This window comes from Stegostoma tigrinum, chromosome 9 (assembly GCF_030684315.1).
Source record: "Stegostoma tigrinum isolate sSteTig4 chromosome 9, sSteTig4.hap1, whole genome shotgun sequence".
NCBI lineage: Eukaryota > Metazoa > Chordata > Chondrichthyes > Orectolobiformes > Stegostomatidae > Stegostoma > Stegostoma tigrinum.
In genome coordinates, this window is record NC_081362.1 from 1,787,310 (window position 1) to 1,804,719 (window position 17,410).

The 17,410-nt window shown below is 44.4% G+C and overlaps 1 protein-coding gene across 4 annotated transcripts in view; it reads right to left on the minus strand.

Moving 5' to 3' along the window:
* vps54 (VPS54 subunit of GARP complex) overlaps positions 1–7,433 on the minus strand; it is a 74,899-nt gene extending 67,466 nt beyond the window's left edge. For 2 of the 4 annotated variants that reach the window (XM_048536377.2, XM_048536375.2), the window contains exons 1-2: positions 7,373–7,429; positions 2,353–2,404 (exon numbers count right to left, since the gene is read on the minus strand). In XM_048536377.2, coding sequence (XP_048392334.1) covers positions 2,353–2,391 — 39 coding nt within the window. In that variant the 5' untranslated portion in view covers positions 2,392–2,404; positions 7,373–7,429. Of the gene's footprint in view, positions 1–2,308; positions 2,405–7,372 lie in introns of those variants that run through there. The other 2 variants (XM_048536379.2, XM_048536376.2) reach the window with 2 other exon arrangements.
* Positions 7,434–17,410: the final 9,977 nt, after the last annotated feature.

Sequence of the window (17,410 nt, forward strand, 5' to 3'; positions counted from 1 at the left end):
TAGTCTCCCAACACTATTCCTACTCTTGGCATTTGTTCATCTAACAGCTTCTTAACTACCTTATCAATTCTAACTACCTAAATTACTTTCTGTGGAAGTGAATTGCACATTTTCACCACTGTCTGGGTAAACAGGTTTCTCCTGAATTTCTTATTGGACTTATTAGTGGCTCTCCCATATTTTTGAGCTCTGGTTTTGATTTGCCTGCAAACGGAGACTTTTTAAAAAACCCTTCATAATCGGAAATATTTTAATCAGGTCACCTTTCAGCCTTCTCTATTCTACAGAACAGAGCTCCAAACCTGCTTGATATCAGGTGATAAATATGGCCTCTCAGTTCTGATATCATCAGTTTGCATCTCGCCCAAAACTTTTTCATAAGATCCCAAAACAATTAAAAGTACCTTTAATGCCTGACTCTCTCTGTCCATACAGCAACTCACAAATTGAGGGAAGCCAAACTACACTTGGAAGCTATTTTACATCACTGATCTTGTCTCAGTGACAGAGTAGGGACTTTTACAAACAAAAGGGTTTCAAAACAACTTGCCCAGGAACCTGTTGGTTGCTTCACTACCTTCCCAACACATACCAGCATGTTTGATAATTAATCTCAACAGGGAATTACATGAAACTAAAAAGTCATATTTAGTATCTTCGAAGAAAAACGCACTTGTAGCAACAGATTCTAGAACAAGTCACTGAAAACAAAATCTAATGTAGCCAAACATAATCCTACCAAAAGAAACATTAAATTCTAAGTAATTTTGTTTGACAGTTTATTGAAGTTATTTTTTACTTCAGAAACATTTCCTGGATTTTCGTAATCTGCTAAATTAATAATGAACAAAAGCCAAGTTCATGCAAAATTAAAATGATAATATGATACAGTTAGACATGTCCAGTATACTAAACACAAAACTGTCAGCCAAACTGAAACCAAAACTACTGGAAGTCAGCCGTCAACACATATGAAATTGACAGTGTCAATACTGTAAACTGTGACACTGTTGCTGTTTTGTCGAAGTAAGCTGTGAGGAAGACCGGCAATCTCTGTTGGGTCCATTCCTCTTCTCAGTTTACGTGCATTAATAATTTCAACTTGCATACTTGGTGAAACATATCAACATTTACAGAAGTCACACAAATAAGAAACATGTTTCACTGAAGCAGATTGTAAGCAATTTCAGGAACATACTGACATCTCAGCCAGTCAGGCAGACAGATGATTAAATTAATTCAGGGAGTGATAATAAAAGCAAAATACCGCTAAAAATCTGAAATAAGAACAGAAAGTGCTGAAGAAATTCAGTGGATCTGTCAGCAGCTGTGGAGAGAGAAACAGGGATAACCTTTTGAGTCCATAATGTCTGCTCTTCAGAAGGGACAGTGTTATGTCTTACATGGGAGATTAAAGAAACGATGAGCAATCTCAAGGATACGACTTTAAAAGCGGGAGATGGTTCACCAACTAAACCTTTAGCTGGAATGCCAGATTGGTAAAGCTGTTTAAAAGGCTTATGGGATCTTAAAAACAAATATACTACACCAGCAAGTAATGCTAAACCTATAGAAATCATTGTTAGGCTTTATCTAGAATGGTGCATTGATAGAAAATGATTCATTACCTCAGTGTAAATAGTTTTTGGTGTCTTACTTCATGAAGAATGAAAAGGTCATTGAGAAAGAGTCCAATAGGATGTTAGCAGGAATAAGAGGCACTGGGGCTTTGTTTTTTTTAGAACACAATAAATCTATGGCCTCAACTGCAGACCTCTAACATATTTCATAAGTCTCACTGGAAATCTGACAAGACATTATGTAAAACATTGGCAGAATTCCAAATAATTAATAACTTATTAAGAATCATACCAAAACCAACAGACTACCTGATGTTTGCCACACTGGTAGCACCCCTCAGAACCATCCCAGTTCTTGGCTGCCATATTGCCACATGGATTCTGGCAGATTGCAGAATGGCACAATCAACATTCCACCTCAGCTATAGGAACTAAAGGTCAGGGTGACCTCCACACAAGATTCAAAATAAGAAGTCAGCCCAAACAGCTGAATAGTCTACTCCTGCTCCTACGTCTTATGTTGTGTTATAAGTTACATACACGTCAAAACTCACAGTAACAGAAGCAAAATGCGCTGCCCCAATCCTCTTAATAGAATTTAATGCCTGATTCAAGCTAAGTGTTAATTTTACAAACAACATCTACAGAATTATAGTACCTTTATCAATCATTGTCATTTAAAACACTTTTAAAAATCAGAAAATTTAAATTATTAATAATACATTCACCTCACAAGGTTGTCTGAAAATAAACAGGATTAGCATAGGATCACCTTGTGATATCTGAATGATATGGCACAGCGGACAGCCATTCAGCCTATCAATCTTGGGCCAGTAGATGGAAAATCAGTCCACATCAACCATAAGTTTAGAGAAACCCAAAAGAAGAAAGATGTATTTTAACAAAAACTTTTCTGGACACAAACGTTTATCCATTACAAGTTCACAATACAATGTTTAAATTAATTCTTGAATCACATATAGAGTCAATAGCCAGAGACTTTTCCCCAGGGCAGAATTGACTGCCACGAGGGGTCATAGTTTTAAGGTGTTAGGAGGAAGGTATAGAGGAGACGTCAGAGGGAGGTTCTTCACCCAGAGAGTTGTGAGCGCATGGAATAGTTTACCAGTGGTAGTCGTGGAAGCGGAGTCATTAGTGGCATTTAAGCGACTGCTGGACATGCACACAGACAGCAGTGAATTGAGGGGAATGTAGGTTAGGTTATTTTATTTTTGGATAAGGATTATTCCACAGCACAACATCGTGGGCCGAAGGGCCTGTACCGTGCTGTACTTTTCTATGTTCTATGTTCTATTCATATCATCAGAGAAACAGCCAACTACCTTTCTGTAACAATATCCAACTCCTCCCAGTCTCAGCTCATCAGTGACTTAAATCATTCTATGACTTTCACACCTCTAGACTCATCTATTCCAACACACTCCTCTGACTTTCCAGACCTTGAGGTCACCCAATGCTCATTGATCATTGTGAAGCTTGCAGGTAACAAAAAGATAGGTGGAGGGACCGAAAGCGTGGAGGAAGCAGGGGGGCTGAAGGAGGACTTGGACAGGCTAGGTCAGTGGGCAAAAGTGGCAGACAAAATACAATGTGGGAAATTGTGAGGTTATGCATTTTTGTTGGAAGAGTAAATGTGTAAACTATTTTCTAAATGGGGAAAACCTTCGGAAATATGAAGCACAAAAGACTCAAGTGAAGAGCGTATTGAACCTGAGGATCTCATTGCTACAGAAGACTGTGGACACCAAGTCACTGAGTGTCTTTAAGACAGAGACAGGTAGGTTCTTGATTAGGAAGAAGGTCAAGGGTTCCAGGGTGAAGACTGGAGAATGGAGTTGAGAAACATACTAGCCATGATCAAATGAGTTTGACTGCCAATGGGGTGAAATTAAAATCAGGATGTTCAAGCCATGTTGGGCTAAAGGAGATTTCCATGAAAGGGAGGGTCAAGGCGACGGATGGATTTGAAAACAAAGGGGAGAATTTCAAACTAAGACATTACATCATCAGGGATAATGGGAACTGCAGATGCTGGAGAATCCAAGACAACAAAATGTGAGGCTGGATGAACACAGCAGGCCAAGCAGCATCTCAGGAGCACAAAAGCTGATGTTTCGGGCCTAGACCCTTCATCAGAGAGGGGGATGGGGTGAGGGTTCTGGAATAAATAGGGAGAGAGGAGGAGGCGGACCGAAGATGGAGAGAAAAGAAGATAGGTGGAGAGAGTATAGGTGGGGAGGAGGGAGGGGATAGGTCAGTCCAGGGAAGACGGACAGGTCAAGGAGGTGGGATGAGGTTAGTAGGTAGGAAATGGAGGTGCGGCTTGGGGTGGGAGGAAGGGATGGGTGAGAGGAAGAACAGGTTAGGGAGGCGGAGACAGGTTGGACTGGTTTTGGGATGCAGTGGGTGGAGGGGAAGAGCTGGGCTGGTTGTGTGGTGCAGTGGTGGGAGGGGACGAACTGGGCTGGTTTAGGGATGCAGTTGGGGAAGGGGAGATTTTGAAACTGGTGAAGTCCACATTGATACCATTAGGCTGCAGGGTTCCCAGGCGGAATATGAGTTGCTGTTCCTGCAACCTTCGGGTGGCATCATTGTGGCACTGCAGGAGGCCCACGATCGACATGTCATCTAAAGAATGGGAGGGGGAGTGGAAATGGTTAGCGACTGGGAGGTGCAGTAGTTTGTTGCGAACTGAGCAGAGGTGTTCTGCAAAGCGGTCTCCAAGCCTCCGCTTGGTTTCCCCAATGTAGAGAGAGCCACACCGGGTACATTGGATGCAGTATACCACATTGGCAGATGGGCAGGTGAACCTCTGCTTAATGTGGAATGTCATCTTGGGGCCTGGGATAGGGGTGAGGGGGGAGGTGTGGGGGCAAGTGTAGCATTTCCTGCGGTTGCAGGGGCAGGTGCCGGGTGTGGTGGGGTTGGAGGGCAGTGTGGAGCGAACAAGGGAGTCACGGAGAGAGTGGTCTCTCCGGAAAGCCGACAGGGGTGGGGATGGAAAAATTGTAGATGGCGGAAGTGTCGGAGGATGATGCGTTGTATCCGGAGGTTGGTGGGGTGGTGTGTGAGAACGAGGGGGATCCTCTTTGTTCCTGGACCTCTCAGTCTCCATCTCAGGCAACCAGCTTGTAACTGATGTCCATCCCACCCCACCAACCTCCGGATACAACGCATCATCCTCCGACACTTCCGCCATCTACAATCTGACCCCACCATCCAAAACATTTTTCCATCCCCACCCCTGTCTGCTTTCCGGAGAGACCACTCTCTCCGTGACTCCCTTGTTCCCTTCACACTGCCCTCCAACCCCACCACACCCGGCACCTGCCCCTGCAACCGCAGGAAATGCTACACTTGTCCCCACACCTCCCCCCTCACCCCTATCCCAGGCCCCAAGATGACATTCCACATTAAGCAGAGGTTCACCTGCACATCTGCCAATGTGGTATACTGCATCCAATGTACCCGGTGTGGCTTCCTCTACATTGGGGAAACCAAGCGGAGGCTTGGAGACCGCTTTGCAGAACACCTCCGCTCAGTTTGCAACAAACTACTGCACCTCCCAGTCGCAAACCATTTCCACTCCCCCTCCTATTCTCTAGATGACATGTCCATCATGGGCCTCCTGCACTGCCACAATGATGCCACCCGAAGGTTGCAGGAACAGCAACTCATATTCCGCCTGGGAACCCTGCAGCCTAATGGTATCAATGTGGACTTCACCAGCTTCAAAATCTCCCCTTCCCCAACTTCATCCCTAAACCAGCCCAGTTCGTCCCCTCCCACCACTGCACCACACAACCAGCCCAGCTCCTCCACTCCACCCACTGCATCCCAAAACCAGTCCAACCTGTCTCCGCCTCCCTAACCTGTTCTTCCTCTCACCCATCCCCTCCTCCCACCCCAAGCCGCACTTCCACCTACTAACCTCATCCCACCTCCTTGACCTGTCTGTCTTCCCTGGACTGACCTATCCCCTCCCTACCTCCCCACCTATACTCTCTCCACCTATCTTCTTTTCTCTCCATCTTCGGTCCGCCTCCCCCTCTCTCCCTATTTATTCCAGAACCCTCACCCCATCCCCCTCTCTGATGAAGGGTCTAGGCCCGAAACGTCAGCTTTTGTGCTCCTGAGATGCCGCTTGGCCTACTGTGTTCATCCAGCCTCACGTTTTGCTGCATTACTTCATCAGGAGCCAGTATCCATAAGATCATAAGATACAGCAGGAGAATTAGGTCATTTGACCCATTTACCTTGCTCCACAATTCATTAACATTATGGCTGATCCGGTTGTGATCTCAGCTCCACTTCTCTGTTTGTGACCATACCCCACAACTCCCTTGCTTGTCAAAACTCTAACTCAACCTTGATTAAATTCAATATTCCAGCCTTCACTGCCTTCTGTGCAAGTGATATCAACGGACTAATAGCCCTCAGAGTAAAAAAAAATCTTGTCTGTCTTTAAAAGGGAAATCTCTTGGCTCTGAAGAAGTCTTTGGACTCAAAATGTTTCTTCCTCGCCACAGATCTTGTCAGGCTTGCTGAGTTTCTCCTGCACTTTCGGCTTATATTCCTTGTTCTGAAACTGTGCTCCCCAGTTCTAATCTCTCTCTGACAGAGGGAGTACAGTCTGCAAGCTTGTGATTTCAAATAACCTGTTGGGCTATAACCTGGAGTTGTCTGATTTCAGGGGCGGCACAGTGGCTCAGTGGTTAGCACTGCAGCCTCACAGCACCAGGGACCTGGGTTCGATTCCAGCCTCAGGTAACTGTCTGTGCGGAATTTGCACATTCTCCCCGTGTCTGCATGAGTTTCCTTCGGGTGCTCTCGTTTCCTCCCACAGTCCAAAGATGTGCAGGCTAGGTGGAATGGCTGTGCTAAATTGCCCATAGTGTTCAGGGGTGTGTGGGTTATAGGGGAATGGGCCTGGGTGGGATGCTCCAAGGGGCGGTGTGGGCTTGTTGGGCCGAAGGGGCCTGTTTCCACACTGTAGGGAATCTAATCTAATTTCTGATCTAGTCTCTCCTGGGAAGAGGAAACATCCTTTGGGTGCCCACCATCATGCCTGAGTGAATGCCTCTTCTAAAGAGCCTGCACAGGTATGATGGACCAAATGGTCTCCTGTGCATTCTAGCATTCCATTCAGACATTTTGATAAGAATAGCTTCCAAAGAATCCAAACCAATACCACATCCCCACAAATTAGGAAGAACGCAGAATATAGCACTTGGGGAAGGAGATACTAGCACCTGCCCAGAGGACATGAAAAATAAGAAACAGGAGGCAGACTTTAGGAGGGGAGGAAGAGTGTGACCGGAACCAAAACATTAACTCTGATTTCTCTCCACAGATGCTACCAGACTTGTTGAGCTTTCCCAGCAATTTCTGTTTTTGTTGTTGATCAGGGAAGGGGGTGGTGCTAGGACAGGCAGAGCGGGCTGAGCGGTCATTATGCTTTGATTCTGCGAACCCGGTGTATGTCTCACACTCGGGAAGAGCACGGCGTTAAGCGGGGTGGCGGTGGTTTCGGGGATCAGGAAGCGGCGGCCGCTGACACTGTCCCCCGAACCCGGAGAAACAGAAACCCCAGCTCCGCGGCCTAACGTACCGGCCCGGTCCTATCCGGAGCCCGGCCCCGTAACCAACAGGAGGTTTGGGGTGGGGGGGGGGGAAGTGATCGAGTCAAGAACCAGCCCCTCATCTAGACACCCGTTTCCCTCATCCATCTGTCCCACACCCCGGAGCTGCGGACAAACTCTCACCCTCACCTGCTCCCGCTACCGCCTGGAGCCACCATCGGACCTCCCAGTCCTCCCGGCCCGTCCCGACAGGCACTGCGCGGTCTGCTGGGGCGGGACCCGCGCTCCCCACATCACCTGATCTGATTGACGGCGGTTCTAGCCAATTAGAGTGCAGGCATGTCGCAGGTTTTATGGGTGTAGGGGGGGTGAGGGCCGGGGCGGAGAAGGTGTGTGAGTCTGCGCGCGCGTGGGAGAAACGGATTTTCAAACCGACAGAGGGGCGTGTGGACCGTGCTATGAAAACCGAAGTAATCTGTACGGCTCGTCTGTGTGTGTGAACACAACCGAAAAAACAAGACTGATGTGTCAACTCTGTAATCAGATCCTGCTAACAATGACCATTAGGAATCCGAGATAGAGATAGTAGGGACTGCCAACGCTGCAGAATCTGAGATAACACAGTGTGGAGGTGGACGGACACAGGAGGACAAGCAGCAGCAGCAGAGGAGCAGGAAAGGCTGATGTTTGAGGCCTAGACCCTCCTTCAGAAATTGGAGCGGGGGGGGGGGGGGGTCTGAATTAAATAGGGAGAGAGAGCGCGGACCGGTTGTGCTTCAGTATCTGCACCCCCCCCCCCCCCCCAGTCCCAAAGGATTCATGTCCCTCCTCCCTCCCCCAAAGGCTATTGAAACATGAGATTCTTAGTGTGTTTAACAAGGTGTGGTGTGTGAGAACGAGGGGGATCCTCTTTGTTCCTGGACCTCTCAGTCTCCATCTCAGGCAACCAGCTTGTAACTGATGTCCATCCCACCCCACCAACCTCCGGATACAACGCATCCGACACTTCCGCCATCTACAATCCGACCCCACCATCCAAGACATTGTTTGCCTTTATGGGAGAGACCAGGACCAGATGGCAAATTCTCAAACCCAGGGTTCACTTATTTAAGACAGGGATAAGGAGGAATTTCTTCTCTGAGGGTGATATATCTGTGAAATTCTTTATTGCAGAAGGCTGTTAAGGCTACGTTGTTAAGTATATTCAAGGCTGAGATAGATCAGGGAAGGAAGCAAGAGTTAGGAGGCAAGGGCAGGAAAATAAAGTTGAAGATTATCAGATAAATCATAATCTCATTCCAGTGCTACACAGTTCCCATTATCACTTACATCTTCCTCTATGTTTTCTGATAGGGCGTAATCTCAGAATAAGGAACTGCACGGTTAAGACAGAGATAAGGAGGAATTTCCATCAGAGGATAGTGAATCTGTAGAATTTAGAGTTCATTCTTAAGAATGAGACTGCAGAATACTTGGAAGAACGTGATAAAATAGTGTTCAGTCAGCATGGTTTTGTCAAAGGGAGGTCATGCCTGACAAATTTGTTAAGAATTCTTTGAGGAGGTAATAAGCAAGTTCGACAAAGAAGAGCAATGGACACAAACTATTTGGATTTCCAGAAAACCTTCAGTAAGGTGCTGTAACAAAGCTACTTAAATAAGTTAAAAGCCCATGCTGTTAAGAATAAGGTACTGGCATAGATAGAGGATTGGTTAACTGGCAGAAGGCAGAGAGTAGGGATAGGGGTTTTTATCAGGATGGCAACCAGTGACTAGTAGAGTTCCACAGGGGTCAGTGGTGGACCACAAAGGTTCATGTTACACACTAATAATCTGGATGATGGAACTGAGCACATTGTTGGTAAGTTTGCAACTGACACAAAACTATGTGTAGGGAGTGCTGTGGAAGCAGGAGGCTGCTGAAGGACTTGGTTAGTCTTGGAGAGTGGGCAAAGAAGTGGCAGAGGGAATACGACGTGGGAAAGTGCAATGTTACGCACTTTGGTAGGAAGAGGAGACTTGGACTATTTTCTAAATGGGGAAAGGCTTCAGAAACCTGAAGCACAAAGGGACTTGTTTAGACTTCTCTTCTGGTTAATACGCAGGTTCAGTTGGCATTTGGAAGGCAAATACAATCATGCCGTTAGTTTCAGGAGGGCTAGAATACAAGAGCAGAAATGTACTGCTGAGGCTACGTAAAGCTCTGTTCAAACCACATTTGAAATATGATGAGGAGTTTTGAGCCCCCTATCTAAGGAAGGATGTGCTGGCATTGGAGTGATCCAGAGATGTTTACCAAGAATGATCCTGGACTGAAGGCCTTGTGAAACGAGGAGAGGTTGAGGACTCTGCATCCGTACTTGGTGGTGTTTAGCAGGTTGTTGGGGGTAAGTGGGGGGGGGGGGGGGGGGGGAGGGGGTGGAGGTGGGGGAGATCCGAATGAAACTTACAGAATATTGAGACGCCGAGGTAGAGTGGTAGGTGGAGAAAATGTTTCCATTCGTAGGAAAGATTAGGAGCCAGGGGTACATCATCAAAAAATGAAGGACAACCCTTTAGAATTTCTCCAGCCAGAGGGTAGTGAATTTGTGGAATTTATTGTCACAGAGGGCTGTGAAGGCCAAGTCATCGAGTTTATTTAAGTCAGATATAGATTCTCAATTAGTACGGGATCAAGTCATACAGGGAGAAGGTAAGAGAATGAGGTTGAGAAATATAATCGGCCATGACCAAACAGTGGAGCAGACTCAATGGACCAAATGGCCAAATTCTGATTCTATATCTTGTGGGCTTCTGGTAATTCTTTCCCACAGAAGGTGATTGAGTATATTCAAGGCTGAGAGATTTTTAAGCAGGAAGGGAATCTAGGCTTACAGGGAAAAAGCAAGAAACTGGAGTTGAAGCTCATCTTGTTGAGATGTACAGCAAACACAGTGGGCTGAATAGCCATCTTCTGGTCCTAAATCTTATGGTCTTACAACTCAACTACAAAAGCTACACACTGAATTACTGAGGGAATTCTGCACAGGAGTGCTATTTCCTTATGCTTAATGCCAGGGCAATGGAATTTAAAAGTATGCTACTGGTGCATGGCACATCTGGAAGACAATTAACAGTTTTGGTTGCCTTGTTTAAGAAAATATGTATAAACATTAGAAGAAGTTCAGAGAAGGTCCATTTGAAAAATTTCTGAGTTGGGGTTTGCGGAGATGAGCTTATGAGGAAAGTTTGGATAGACTGGGCCTGTTATCCATTTACGTTTGGAAGAACGAGAGGTGGTCTTATTGAAACATATGAGATGCTGAGGGTATTTGACAGGTTGGATGCTAAAGAAATATTTACCTCATAGGAGAGGCATTGGAACAGGAGTGGGCCGTTCAGCCCCTCAAGCCCATTCCACCATTCAATGAGATCATAGCTGATCTGGAGGTTAGAAGTAGAGGATACAGTTTAAAAATACATTTATAACTGAACTAAAGAGAACTTCTTCTAAGGGTCATGAGTGTTTGGAACACTCTTCCCAACAAAACAATGGAGATGTGTCAGAGTATTTTCTATGGTGTAGACATAGATATATTTTTGACTAAAAGGAGTGAAAAGTTATGGTCAATGGAAATATGGAGTTGGCTGGGGTTGGAGTTGACAGTTCCAACTCATGAACTCTCTTTGCAAATGGCAATAAGACCATGCAGGCTGCTTGTATCAAATGATCACTTGTCAAGGCACTACTGTGTTGACTGTCACATCAATAGGAATAGGTTTCATTTGATTGAGGAAGCAACTGTTGTCTGTTCTTTATACTGTTTACTTACCAGCATGTCCATGAAACCAGACAACCAGCAGGACCAAACTGCTCCAAGTTCAGATGCAGATGTTTCCCACCAGATCTTCAGCAGATTGAGCTCCTTGACATCAGACACCAGGGTTACCGCAGATGCCTTCATTAGACTCTACACCTCCTGGAGTGTATTTAGTGGGAAACCAGCAGCAATGTGGGTTGAGATTCACAAGGCAGACATTAGGGGTTTTGCAGATGTCGGAGTTGTTACTGATCATAAATGGATCAATTTGTGAAATCAGTATATATATTTTCAAACAACGGAGGACTTTTTTTCAGTTCCTGTTGCTCTTTAAAATCCTCACATTGGCGCAGAGACACCTGTGAAGTTGACTCCAAAAAGGATATTGGAATAAAAAACAAAGTTGCTGGAAAAGCTCAGCAGGTTTGGCAGCATCTGTAAAGGAGAAAACAGCGATAACGTTTAGGGTCCGGTGACCCTTCCTCGGTACTCAGGATATTGGAATAATGTTTCTAAGATCTGGAACATGGAAAGGTGGAGAGTTGGTCCTTATCCAATGGATAGTTTTGAGGAATGTCCTCAATTTCCTGTCTCCATATTTGGCAGCTCACATTATTGCTCTAAGACAGCATCCTCGACTTTCTCAACCCCATTTATCTCTTGGGGTTCCACAACAACTAGTTATTGTGCAAAACTGTTTAGCAAGCAACAAATGTTAATGAATTTAGATTTAGTCATGTGCACCGGTGCAGAAATACAGGGAACAGTGAAAAGTGTACTAGTCACCATTCTCCGATGCAAGAGACAGGATTAAAAACAGAAGCAGAAATAAAAGAAACAGCCAAAAGGAGACATCCAGATCACTCCCCCGCCTCCACCATGAGTCCTCATCACCAGAAAAAACACAACCACAAAGTCCATCCCTTAGTCTGCAAACTCTCAGGTGCCTGAGTCCCTGCACACCGCTGCAGTTAGAATGCCACCACCTCTGCCATCAGGTACCCAGGTTCCACCTCTCCAGGTTGGAACCAGGTCACCATTCTTAGCACCATTTTGTCTCTCCTGACATCATCACCATGAAGCTGTGTTGGGCCCTGGATGATCTCAGTAAGAGGGCTTGTCCTGAAAGGATCAGACAGTGGATTTTATTCCAAGATGCTCACACTTTGTTCTGAGAGCTTTGAGCATTGTATGATTCGGGCTAGATTCCTGCTCTGAACTATTGCCCAAGTTTATATCAAGCTGCTTGAGCCAGCTGATGATGGGTTAGACTTACATAAAAGCAGTTTAATGAGCTGGGTGGAACTGGGAGGATACTGAGGGCCAGTGCAGTGTGAGTGCACCACAGCTACAATCAGGAAACTGGGCACAAACCTGCGTAGCCCTTTGTCTGAGAATACAGATTAGCTGAATATAGTATGAATGTTCCAGTCGAGAAACAGCTGGTTCCTGACTGCACCCACACAGAGTTCTCTATGGTGCATTGGATTCCTGCAGGAATCCAATCCAATCATTTACACAAACTCCATAAACTATTTCTGCCTGCTTGTCAGGTTTCACAGGCATGTGAATAAACTGTTCAGAAAGCTGTCCCATCCCATTGTGTATAACTAATTCTACAGACACTAATTTGATAATCCTTCATAAGAGCAAGCTGATAAACGTGGTAATACAAGTGTTACTGAAAATTGAGTAACTGGCTCATGTCGTCATTTCTAAAGATATCAAACTAATATCCATCATGTGATGTATTATGCAAAAACAAAAATGCCTGTTTACGAAACGCCAATCAGCTTTTGATATTCAAGTTTAAATGTCTCGTCTTCAGTTCTGGATTTCAAAGAATAGAGCTGCCAGCATTTGTGTATTGTTCTGGAATATTATTGCAGTTCCACAGAAGCCTAAACATGACTTAAGCAACACAAGAATTCAGCAAATCAGGGTCATAAAGATATGAAAAACTTCATTAATATTTGCACACAAAACTCCAAATGTTCACACTACAACTTTAGAGTTTCTGCTTCCATATTCTTGTGTGTTGACAGCATAATAGCACTCACTCACTCTGAATCCTTGCATATATCATCAAAATAATTTTCCAGTCAACCTTTCCTTTTACATTGAAGATACAGCTCAGAAGTGAATCATTTAGCCGCACTCATCAGTGATAGGACATACATTCCACCTCAGTCTCATATAATTCTATCTAACTTGTATCAATCTTTCAGCTCACCCTCTATTCCCTTTTCACTTGTGCATTCATTTAGTTTTGTTTTGGAAGAATTCCAGCTACTTGCTTTGACAAATTTTTGTCACTCGCACCCCTCCCCTTTTCAGTCTCATAACATTTTTGTCTGTACTTTCTCTGCTTCTCCCATTCTTTCAGAAACTCTCCTGTGCTTTCTCTGTTTTTCTCGATTAATTTCTCTCTCTTCAATCAAGTCATCCTCTGATTGCAATGGCATTTAATGTCAGCTACAAAAGTAGCACTTTTACTACCCATTTACTTCAATGTCAATGGATCAGTTTGGAATTTTAAAATATTTGTAAACATTGGAGAAGCATTCGGGATAAACTACGATAATGGGATCTTTTTAATTTATCAGTTCTTCAAATGCAGTCAACTCCAGTAAAAATACATAATATTGTCCCCAAACAAACCAGTATCATTGGGCAACCATAACATCATGACCTAACTGGAAAGGGTATACCGATAATTGTCCCCACTGTTTCACAAGCTGATTCATATATTTTGTATGTATAAAATCACAATGAAACCAGATTGCCAATTTGCCAGACTGACTGCTACTCAGGACAAAAGCAATTGTTACAACATACTTTAAGGGGGAAGTGGGGCAGGGAGTCACTTACTTCAGATGGCTGGTTTTTGATGCAAAGTGATGCCACCAGAATGGGTTCATTTCCTGCACTGGCTGAGGTTGCCATGAAGGACTTGCGTTTTCAACCTCTCCCCTCACCTGACTCTCAGATTTAAACACCACCAGTCATCTCTCTCTCTATTGAGAGAACAGCCTTATGGGTTGGCAGCGCTGTGGTGTTACTTTAACAAGAAAATTTACATAACTTCATCCACTTCCATCTCCCACCACACAAAAGAACAGACATTAAGACAGACACCAGACAAATAGCATAACACTCGTGGGTGGAACAAAAACGTAAACAGGGCAAAAAAAATTCTGAAACTCAGAAGTCCAGATCACAAAGATGCTGTTGTCTTTGTGGTGATGGTTGTGTTCCAATTTAAGTGAATTTAGAATTCATACAAGAAAAGACCTTTTAAGCTTTGCTAGTTTAGAGAAATAAGGAGACTTTCTGTCTGCAGGCTCTGGATGTGTCTTTCAGTCTTAAGCTCCAAGAGCAACATTGGAGGGCTGTCATCAAGCAGAATTGCCTTGACTCAAGATTCTCAGTACTATTGAGTCTCAAATTCTCCCTCTTATTGCTTCCAAAAAAAAAATTACATTGCACAGCTCAATAAAGACAACACAATTTTCAAGTCGCAAAACTTTCTTGCTATTCCAGTTATAGCAGCCCAACTTACTTTTTGTTTTTTTAAAATTATAAACTAAAATGTATGGCCTAACTTTAAGGGCATTTAAATAGTCATTGGATAAACATATGGATGATAATGGAATAGTGTAGGTTAGATGGGCTTCACAGGTCGGCACAACATTGAGGGCCGAAGGGCCTGTACTGCGATGTTATGTTCTATGTTCCATATATAGAAATCTCCACATTGGAGAAAACTGTCTGCAGCTCAAACTGTGCAAATTTGGATTTATAGAATCACAGAATGACCAAAACACAGGAGACCATTCAGCCCATCATGTCTATGTCAGCCTTACGGCTGAGCAAATAAAAACCAAAAGAACTGTGGATGTTGTAAATCAGAAACAAAAACAGAAATTGCTGGTAGTGTCTGTGGAGAGAAATCAGGTCCAGTGACCCTCAGAACTGGGTTCCACTGTTGGACTTTTCCAGCAATTTCTATTTTCGTTCATTGTTGAACAACTTATCCCATTCCCCTATCCTGTCTTTTCCCTGTATCCTTGAAAACTGTTTTCATCTTCAAGAGTATTCACCATAGTACACAGATTTCATTTTTAAAAAAACACAAGGCCTGTTGATAGATTTTTAAATAAACATATGTATAAGTGGGAGGAGGTCACTCGAGGGTGCTTTACCATTCAACAAGATCATGGCAGATCTGATTATTCCAAATTCCACTGAGCTCTGTAACCTTGCAAAACCTGAAACTAGGGTTGCATGTTTCAACTAGTCAATTCTTGTTGCAAATAAATTTTTTATCCGCATAAAAAATCCCAAAGACTTGTGGGTCATTTCAAACAGAATGCTTTCCATTGTTTGCAACAACCAAGATACTATCTGTACCCAATCAGCTAGCGTTTGCAAAACTTGCAAGTGTCCAACATTAGATAGATTTGATTCTACATTTGGACAACATTTGCTAGATATTCCTAACTATGTGAAGAATTACGTTGACAACTAATTTGGGATTGTCAGTCAAGCTTGCAATATGGTGCAGTGTGTGTATTGGAAACCCCATGCAGTAATAAACAGGGTTCTGTTATTGACAGACAGAAAGAACATCTCCACACACTGCATCTGTTTCAAACAAACAACATAGGCAACAGGAATTAGTTGATGCATTGCTCAGAATGCCTTGACCACAGTCAATGCCCAACAAAATAACTGGTACTTCTCCATAGCAACACCTCTACCAATTAGAGTCTGTTTGCCATCTTATCAGCACTTTCTTCTCGTAAGTTGAAATGTTGGTTTTCTCTTTAAATTGACATCCATGCAAACTGTCCAAATGTCTGTTTGCATTAATATTTAACTCCACATCATTGTGTGCAAGGTACTGAATTGGGTTCAGCCATGTACAAAGCCCAAGAAAGTTTTAGCATTAAGAATATCTCTCAGTGAAAACAAATGCACGAGTCTTGCGCTACAAACCAGAAATTTATAATCACAACTACTATTCATGTTTAACATGGTGTGAAGCTGGATGAAACAGCAGGCCAAGCAGCAGAGGAACAGGAAAGTTTGATGTTTCAGGTTGAAACCCTTCTTCAGAAATGGGGGAGGGGAAGGGGATTCTGAAATAAATAGGAAGACCATTTCAACTCCCCCCTCCCCCCCACCGACCCCTCGGATGACATGTCCATCCTGGGCCTCCTGCAATGCCACGATGATGCCACCTGAAAGATGCAGGAACAGCATCTCATACTTTGCTTGGGAATCTTGCAACTCGAGGGTATCAATGTGGGCTTTATAAGCTTCAAAATCTCGCCTTCTCCCGACCACATCCTAAAACCAGCCCAGCCAGTCCCCAAGAAAACAAAGTGTGGGGCTGGATGAACACAGCAGGCCAAGCAGCATCTTAGGAGCACAGAAGCTGATTTTTCGGGCCTAGACCCTTCATCAGAAAAGGGGGATGGGGAGAAGATTCTGAAATAAATAGGGAGTGAGGGGGAGGCAGACTGAAGATAGATAGAGAAAATAGGTGCAGAGGAGAGTATGGGTAGGGAGGTAGGGAGGGACCAGGTCAGTTCGGGGAGGATGGACAGGTCAAGGGGGTGGGATGAGGTTAGTAGGTGGGAAATGGGGGTGCGGCTTGTGCAGCTAGTCCCCACCTCCTTAGCCTTTCCTCCCACCTCAAGCCCCACCCCCATCTCCTATCCACCAACCTCATTCTGCCTCCTTGACCTGTCCATCCTTCCTGGACCAACCTATCCCCTCCTACATTCACCTTCACTGGCTCTAACCCCACTTCTTTGACCTGCCTGTCTCCTCTCACCCTATCTTCTATCTAACTCCCCCGTCTCCCTATTTAAGGATCCCCATCCCCTCCCCCATTTCTGAAGGGTCTCGATCCGAAATGTCAAACTTTCCTGCTCTTCTGATGCTGCTTGGCCTGCCATGTTCATCCAGCTTCACACCATGTTATCTCAGATTCTCCAGCATTAGTAGTTCCTAATATCTCTGCTATTCATGTTTGTTATCTTCAGAATTTTAGATTCCACTGCACTTCTGGTTGGTCTTCACAAAATTATATTCTGCACAAATACGAGTCATGAACACTCACCTGTCCACCAGTCCACTGGTCCACTATCATGCCTGTGCTCGCTGGCCTATGGCAACGGTTTGATTTCTGCAATACTCAGCCCTGCTTTCAAATCACCTTAAAGCCTCATAGATCCCTATTTTAAAACCCCCCTCAATTCCACATCCCTCCAAATGGGTGCTGCACTAATTCTGGCTGCTTGTCTGTCCTCAACCCTCCATGAGTGATGGTCACAGCTTCAGTTGCAGGGCCTCAAACTCTGAATTCCCTTCATACACCTCTCTAACTCTTTTTCCTCCTCTAATTTGGAGGTGCT